This window comes from Ictalurus punctatus, chromosome 23, assembly GCF_001660625.3.
Source record: "Ictalurus punctatus breed USDA103 chromosome 23, Coco_2.0, whole genome shotgun sequence".
Taxonomy (NCBI): domain Eukaryota; kingdom Metazoa; phylum Chordata; class Actinopteri; order Siluriformes; family Ictaluridae; genus Ictalurus; species Ictalurus punctatus.
This window is the reverse complement of record NC_030438.2, coordinates 20648723-20658722: the sequence shown is the minus strand read 5'-3', so window position 1 is coordinate 20658722 and position 10000 is coordinate 20648723. Positions and strand designations below refer to the sequence as shown.

General features: G+C 50.3%; 1 protein-coding gene across 6 annotated transcripts in view; it reads left to right on the top strand.

Moving 5' to 3' along the window:
* The window catches only part of LOC108256233 (pleckstrin homology-like domain family B member 3), a 22083-nt gene that overhangs the window by 3535 nt on the left and 8548 nt on the right, over positions 1 to 10000 (top strand). For 5 of the 6 annotated variants that reach the window (XM_053674908.1, XM_053674905.1, XM_053674907.1 and 2 more), the window contains 3 exons: positions 624 to 934; positions 4984 to 5112; positions 7443 to 7571. In XM_053674908.1, the coding sequence (XP_053530883.1) occupies positions 632 to 934; positions 4984 to 5112; positions 7443 to 7571 (561 nt within the window). In that variant the 5' untranslated portion in view covers positions 624 to 631. Of the gene's footprint in view, positions 1 to 615; positions 935 to 4983; positions 5113 to 7442; positions 7572 to 10000 lie in introns of all 6 variants that reach the window. The other variant, XM_053674906.1, reaches the window with a different exon arrangement.

Sequence of the window (10000 nt, the reverse complement as noted above, 5' to 3'; positions counted from 1 at the left end):
ACATATATTGGGTTATTGTTAAAGGTCATTAAGACGGTGTGTGCGTGTGTGTGCGTGCGTGTGTGTATCTGGGTTTTATATTTATCCTCACACAGGCTGTAATCTCCTAATAAGGCCGAGCGCAGACAGACGTATGGGGCGGGGACAATGGGAGAACTGGCTGGTACTTGGTTCCCACGCAGAATATTCTTTCACTGTGTGCGTGTGTGTACATGCATTTGTGTGTGTGTGTGTGTGTGTGTATGTGTGTGTGAGACTGACGTTCACTGGAGCACAATGACTTTATTAAAGCAGTGTTTTGTGTTTTGGATCAAAGCTACATCAAATGAACACACACACACACACACCTTCCTCAGACTTTGGTCTCGTTTCGTTTTTTATTGACGCGTCTCTTTCAGTTTCTGTGTTCAGGTTCAGACTTTCGGTTTCTCTGTTTTACATCTCAGATGGAAATTCCCCAGAAAACAACACACTGTCATTCCTATCAGCCCCACTGCAGTCACATGACCTCTCAATGACCTCCTCACCTGCCCTAAACCTTTAAACCCTAAACCCTTAAAACATAACCTTAACTCTAGTCCCAACTTCAACCTCTCTCTCCTCTATTCCTCTGAGACACACAGAAGACACAATGGACACACAGAAGAGCCAATGGGAGCGGGGCAGGACTCCACCCTGGCTGGCCCGGCGAGCTGATGGTAGGAGCGCCGCCTCCTCAGGGGCGGAGTCAGACTCAGAGGGCAGCAGCACTGAAAGCGAGAGGTTGAGTACTGATATGCATCCTGTCACCTGTCCGAGAACGAGGGGCGGAGCTGTTCTTCGTCCTCCTCATCCTCAGTCTCTGACCAGACGAACGGGTGTCAACTCCAAGGCTCTGACCGCACAGCGGCGAATCACAGAGCTCGATCAGCAGAAGGAGGAGCTAAAGATAGAGGTGAGAGGACGGCACAGTGTGTCATGACATCAGCTAATAACATCACCTTTAATTACAGTTAATGCCAAGAGTTTATCTGAAACTGTTCAGTGTGGCAGCTGTATTCCATTGCACTTCATCAGTGTGTGTGTGTGTGTGTGTGTATGTTCATGTTGGGGTGTGTGTGTGTATGTTCATGTTGGGGTGTGTGTGTGTGTTCATGTTGGGGTGTGTGTGTGTGTGTTCATGTTGGGGTGTGTGTGTGTGTGTTCATGTTGGGGTGTGTGTGTGTGTGTTCATGTTGGGGTGTGTGTGTGTTCATGTTGGGGTGTGTGTGTGTTCATGTTGGGGTGTGTGTGTGTGTGTGTGTTCATGTTGGGGTGTGTGTGTGTGTGTGTGTATGTTCATGTTGGGGTGTGTGTGTGTTCATGTTGGGGTGTGTGTGTGTGTGTGTGTTCATGTTGGGGTGTGTGTGTGTGTGTGTGTGTATGTTCATGTTGGGGTGTGTGTGTGTGTGTGTGTGTGTGTTCATGTTGGGGTGTGTGTGTGTGTTCATGTTGGGGTGGGTGTGTGTGTGTGTTCATGTTGGGGTGTGTGTGTGTGTGTGTGTATGTTCATGTTGGGGTGTGTGTGTGTGTTCATGTTGGGGTGTGTGTGTGTGTTCATGTTGGGGTGTGTGTGTGTGTGTTCATGTTGGGGTGTGTGTGTGTGTGTTCATGTTGGGGTGTGTGTGTGTGTGTTCATGTTGGGGTGTGTGTGTGTGTTCATGTTGGGGTGTGTGTGTGTTCATGTTGGGGTGGGTGTGTGTTCATGTTGGGGTGGGTGTGTGTGTGTGTGTGTTCATGTTGGGGTGTGTGTGTGTGTGTGTGTGTGTATGTTCATGTTGGGGTGTGTGTGTGTTCATGTTGGGGTGTGTGTGTGTGTGTGTGTATGTTCCTGTTGGGGTGTGTGTGTGTTCATGTTGGGGTGTGTGTGTGTGTGTGTGTTCATGTTGGGGTGTGTGTGTGTGTGTGTGTGTGTATGTTCATGTTGGGGTGTGTGTGTGTTCATGTTGGGGTGTGTGTGTGTGTGTATGTTCCTGTTGGGGTGTGTGTGTGTTCATGTTGGGGTGTGTGTGTGTTCATGTTGGGGTGTGTGTGTGTGTGTGTGTTCATGTTGGGGTGTGTGTGTGTGTTCATGTTGGGGTGTGTGTGTGTGTTCATGTTGGGGTGTGTGTGTGTGTGTGTTCATGTTGGGGTGTATGTGTATGTGTTCATGTTGGGGTGTGTGTGTGTGTTCATGTTGGGGTGTGTGTGTGTGTATGTGTTCATGTTGGGGTGTGTGTGTATGTGTTCATGTTGGGGTGTGTGTGTGTTCATGTTGGGGTGTGTGTGTGTATGTTCATGTTGGGGTGTGTGTGTTCATGTTGGGGTGTGTGTGTGTGTGTGTGTATGTTCCTGTTGGGGTGTGTGTGTGTTCATGTTGGGGTGTGTGTGTGTTCATGTTGGGGTGTGTGTGTGTGTTCATGTTGGGATGTGTGTGTTTATGTTGGGGTGTGTGTGTGTGTTCATGTTGGGGTGTGTGTGTGTTCATGTTGGGGTGTGTGTGTGTGTGTGTTCATGTTGGGGTGTGTGTGTGTGTGTTCATGTTGGGGTGTGTGTGTGTGTTCATGTTGGGATGTGTGTGTTTATGTTGGGGTGTGTGTGTGTGTTCATGTTGGGGTGTGTGTGTGTTCATGTTGGGGTGTGTGTGTGTGTGTGTTCATGTTGGGGTGTGTGTGTGTCTGTGTTCATGTTGGGGTGTGTGTGTGTGTGTGTTCATGTTGGGGTGTGTGTGTGTGTGTGTTCATGTTGGGGTGTGTGTGTGTTCATGTTGGGGTGTGTGTGTGTTCATGTTGGGGTGTGTGTGTGTTCATGTTGGGGTGTGTGTGTGTTCATGTTGGGGTGTGTGTGTGTGTTCATGTTGGGGTGTGTGTGTGTGTGTGTGTTCATGTTGGGGTGTGTGTGTGTGTTCATGTTGGGGTGTGTGTGTGTGTTCATGTTGGGGTGTGTGTGTGTGTATGTGTTCATGTTGGGGTGTGTGTGTATGTGTTCATGTTGGGGTGTGTGTGTGTGTTCATGTTGGGGTGTGTGTGTGTATGTTCATGTTGGGGTGTGTGTGTTCATGTTGGGGTGTGTGTGTGTGTGTGTGTATGTTCCTGTTGGGGTGTGTGTGTGTTCATGTTGGGGTGTGTGTGTGTTCATGTTGGGGTGTGTGTGTGTGTGTGTGTGTGTGTGTTCATGTTGGGGTGTGTGTGTGTGTGTTCATGTTGGGGTGTGTGTGTGTGTTCATGTTGGGATGTGTGTGTTTATGTTGGGGTGTGTGTGTGTGTTCATGTTGGGGTGTGTGTGTGTTCATGTTGGGGTGTGTGTGTGTTCATGTTGGGGTGTGTGTGTGTCTGTGTTCATGTTGGGGTGTGTGTGTGTGTGTGTTCATGTTGGGGTGTGTGTGTGTGTGTGTTCATGTTGGGGTGTGTGTGTGTTCATGTTGGGGTGTGTGTGTGTTCATGTTGGGGTGTGTGTGTGTTCATGTTGGGGTGTGTGTGTGTGTGTGTGTGTTCATGTTGGGGTGTGTGTGTGTGTTCATGTTGGGGTGTGTGTGTGTGTGTGTGTTCATGTTGGGGTGTGTGTGTGTGTTCATGTTGGGGTGTGTGTGTGTGTGTGTGTTCATGTTGGGGTGTGTGTGTGTTCATGTTGGGATGTATGTGTTCATGCTGGGGTGTGTGTGTGTGTGTGTGTGTTCATGTTGGGGTTTGTGTGTGTTCATGTTGGGGTGTGTGTGTGTGTGTGTGTGTTCTTGTTGGGGTGTGTGTGTGTGTTCGTGTTGGGGTGTGTGTGTGTGTGTGTTCATGTTGGGGTGTGTGTGTGTTCATGTTGGGGTGTGTGTGTGTTCATGTTGGGGTGCGTGTGTGTTCATGTTGGGGTGTGTGTGTGTGTGTGTTCATGTTGGGGTGTGTGTGTGTGTGTGTTCATGTTGGGGTGTATGTGTATGTGTTCATGTTGGGGTGTGTGTGTGTGTTCATGTTGGGGTGTGTGTGTGTGTATGTGTTCATGTTGGGGTGTGTGTGTATGTGTTCATGTTGGGGTGTGTGTGTGTGTTCATGTTGGGGTGTGTGTGTGTATGTTCATGTTGGGGTGTGTGTGTTCATGTTGGGGTGTGTGTGTGTGTGTGTGTATGTTCCTGTTGGGGTGTGTGTGTGTTCATGTTGGGGTGTGTGTGTGTTCATGTTGGGGTGTGTGTGTGTGTGTGTGTGTGTGTGTTCATGTTGGGGTGTGTGTGTGTGTGTTCATGTTGGGGTGTGTGTGTGTGTTCATGTTGGGATGTGTGTGTTTATGTTGGGGTGTGTGTGTGTGTTCATGTTGGGGTGTGTGTGTGTTCATGTTGGGGTGTGTGTGTGTGTGTGTTCATGTTGGGGTGTGTGTGTGTCTGTGTTCATGTTGGGGTGTGTGTGTGTGTGTGTTCATGTTGGGGTGTGTGTGTGTGTGTGTTCATGTTGGGGTGTGTGTGTGTTCATGTTGGGGTGTGTGTGTGTTCATGTTGGGGTGTGTGTGTGTTCATGTTGGGGTGTGTGTGTGTTCATGTTGGGGTGTGTGTGTGTGTTCATGTTGGGGTGTGTGTGTGTGTGTGTGTTCATGTTGGGGTGTGTGTGTGTGTTCATGTTGGGGTGTGTGTGTGTGTGTGTGTTCATGTTGGGGTGTGTGTGTGTTCATGTTGGGATGTATGTGTTCATGCTGGGGTGTGTGTGTGTGTGTGTGTGTTCATGTTGGGGTTTGTGTGTGTTCATGTTGGGGTGTGTGTGTGTGTGTGTGTGTTCTTGTTGGGGTGTGTGTGTGTGTTCGTGTTGGGGTGTGTGTGTGTGTGTGTTCATGTTGGGGTGTGTGTGTGTTCATGTTGGGGTGTGTGTGTGTTCATGTTGGGGTGTGTGTGTGTTCATGTTGGGGTGCGTGTGTGTTCATGTTGGGGTGTGTGTGTGTGTGTGTTCATGTTGGGGTGTGTGTGTGTTCATGTTGGGGTGTGTGTGTGTGTGTGTGTGTGTGTGTGTGTGTGTGTAGCTGCACTTGGAGATTGCACTGCTACAGGGTGAGCTGCAGACAGAGAGAGAGCAACTGCGCAAACACATGGAACAGCTGCAGACGCTGCAGGAGTCCAGACAGAAACCAACGATTAATAGCACGCAGCAGGTAAACACACTCACATACCATCACACTCACATACCATCACACACACACACCCCATCACACTCACACCCCATCACACTCACACACCATCACACACTCACACCCCATCACACTCACACACCATCACACTCACATACCATCACACACTCACACCCCATCACACTCACACACCATCACACTCACATACCATCACACACACACACCCCATCACACTCACACACCATCACACACTCACACCCCATCACACTCACACACCATCACACACACACACCCCATCACACTCCCACACCATCACACACACACACCCCATCACACTCCCACACCATCACACACACACCATCACACTCACATACCATCACACTCACACCCCATCACACTCACACACCATCACACACTCACACCCCATCACACTCACACACCATCACACTCACATACCATCACACACACACCCCATCACACTCACACACCATCACACACACACACCCCATCACACTCCCACACCATCACACACACACCATCACACACACACCCCATCACACTCCCACACCATCACACACACACACCCCATCACACTCCCACACCATCACACTCCCACACCATCACACACACACCCCATCACACTCCCACACCATCACACACACCATCACACACACACTCCCACACCATCACACACACACACCCCATCACACTCCCACACCATCACACACACACACCCCATCACACTCCTACACCATCACACTCCCACACCATCACACACACCATCACACACACACTCCCACACCATCACACACACACACCCCATCACACTCCCACACCATCACACACACACACCCCATCACACTCCCACACCATCACACACACACACCCCATCACACTCCCACACCATCACACACACACACCCCATCACACTCCCACACCATCACACACACACACCCCATCACACTCCCACACCATCACACACACACACCCCATCACACTCCCACACCATCACACACACACCATCACACACACACCCCATCACACTCCCACACCATCACACACACACACCCCATCACACTCCCACACCATCACACTCCCACACCATCACACACACACCCCATCACACTCCCACACCATCACACACACCATCACACACACACTCCCACACCATCACACACACACACCCCATCACACTCCCACACCATCACACACACACACCCCATCACACTCCTACACCATCACACACACACACCCCATCACACTCCCACACCATCACACACACACACACACCCCATCACACTCCCACACCATCACACACACACACCCCATCACACTCCCACACCATCACACACACACACCCCATCACACTCCCACACCATCACACTCCCACACCATCACACACACACACCCCATCACACTCCCACACCATCACACACACAAACCCATCACACTCCCACACCATCACACACACACACCCCATCACACTCCCACACCATCACACACTCCCACACCATCACACACACACCATCACACACACACACCCCATCACACTCCCACACCATCACACACACACACACCCCATCACACTCCCACACCATCACACACACACCATCACAGTCCCACACCACATCACACACACCCCATCACACTCCCACACCATCACACACACACCATCACACACACACACCACATCACACTCCCACACCATCACACACACACCATCACACACACACACACCCCATCACACTCCCACACCATCACACACACACACACACACCATCACACTCACACACCATCACACACACACACCCCATCACACTCCCACACCATCACACACACACACCCCATCACACTCCCACACCATCACACACACACACACACCCCATCACACTCCCACACCATCACACACACACACACACACCATCACACTCACACACCATCACACTCACACACCATCACACTCACACACACCCCATCACACTCACACACCATCACACACACACACACACCCCATCACACTCCCACACCATCACACACACTCTCACAGCATCACACACACACACCATCACAAACACACACAGTGTGACACAGAAAGTCAAGATGAACACACACAAGGACACACACACAGACACACATCAACATGAAGACACACACACACACACACACAGAGATTAAGTCGGTGTTCACAAGGACTTTTCAGCACAAAACACACGTGTTCATATATACACCTGTTTGTGGGCGGAGTTTTTACAGTTAATGGTTCTCCGCTATATGGGTGTGTTTGCATGTGTGTGTTCATGTTGGTGTGTGTGTGTGTGTGTGTGTGTGTGTGTGTGTGTGTGTGTGTGTTAAAGGAGCGAGTAAAGCTGGAGAAGGAGAGGCTGAGGGTGGAGGACATGAAGATGAGATGGACAGAGAGAGAAAAACTCCTCACTCAGACAGACGGACAGAGAGACACAGACACACTGCTGCAGATACAACAGGTCTACAACACACCCTCACACCATCTCACACACTCACACACCATCACACACACACACCATCACACACACACACACACCATCTCACACACACACACACCATCACACACACACACCATCACACACACACACACCATCTCACACACACACCATCTCACACACACACACCATCACACTCACACACCATCACACTCACTCACCATCACACACACACACCATCACACACACACACCATCACACACACACACCATCACACTCACACACCATCACACCCTCACACCATCACACACACACACACCATCTCACACACACACCATCTCACACACACACACCATCACACTCACACACCATCTCACACACTCACCATCATACACACACCATCACACTCACACACCATCACACACACACACACCATCACACTCACACACACCATCTCACACACACACACCATCACACTCACACACCATCACACACACACCATCACACACACACACCATCACACACACACACCATCACACACACACCATCACACACTCTCACACCATCACACACACACACCATCACACTCACACACCATCACACACACACACACACCATCTCACACACACCCCATCACACACACACACACCATCACACTCACACACACACACACCATCACACACACTCACCATCACACACACACACCATCACACACACACACCATCACACACACCCTCACACCATCTCACACACACACACACCATCACACACACACACCATCACACTCACACACCATCACACACACACACACCATCACACACACACACACCATCACACACACACACACCATCTCACACACACACACCATCACACTCACACACCATCACACACACACACACCATCACACACACACACACCATCTCACACACACACCATCTCACACACACACACCATCACACACACACACACCATCTCACACACACACCATCACACACACACACACCATCACACACACACACACCATCTCACCCTCACACCATCTCACACACACACACACCATCACACTCACACACCATCACACACACACACACCATCACACACACACACACCATCTCACACACACACCATCTCACACACACACACCATCACACTCACACACCATCACACACACACCATCACACTCACACACCATCACACACACACCATCACACACACACACCATCACACACACACCATCACACACTCTCACACCATCACACACACACACCATCACACTCACACACCATCACACACACACACACACACACCATCTCACACACACCCCATCACACACACACACACCATCACACTCACACACACACACACCATCACACACACACACCATCACACACACACACCATCACACACACCCTCACACCATCTCACACACACACACCATCACACTCACACACCATCACACTCACACACACCATCACACACACACACCATCACACACACACACACCATCACACACACACACACCATCACACACACACACACACCATCTCACACACACACACCATCACACTCACACACCATCACACTCACACACCATCACACACACACACCATCACACACACACACACCATCTCACACACACACCATCTCACACACACACACCATCACACACACTCACCATCACACTCACACACCATCACACTCACACACACCATCACACTCACACACACCATCACACTCACACACCATCACACACACACCATCACACACACACACACCATCACACACACACACCATCACACACACACCATCACACACTCTCACACCATCACACACACACACCATCACACACACCCTCACACCATCTCACACACACACACACCATCACACTCACACACCATCACACACACACACACCATCACACACACACACACCATCTCACACACACACCATCTCACACACACACACCATCACACTCACACACCATCACACTCACACACCATCACACACACTCACCATCACACACACACACCATCACACACACACACCATCACACACACTCTCACACCATCACACACACACACCATCACACTCACACACACCATCTCACACACACACACCATCACACTCACACACCATCACACACACTCTCACACCATCACACACACACACCATCACACTCACACACCATCACACTCACACACCATCACACACACACACCATCACACACACACACCATCACACACACTCTCACACCATCACACACACACACCATCACACACACACACCCACACACCATCACACACACTCTCACACCATCACACACACTCTCACACCATCACACACACACACCATCACACACACACACCCACACACCATCACACACACTCTCACACCATCACACACACACACACACCATCACACACACTCTCACACCATCACACACACACACCCAC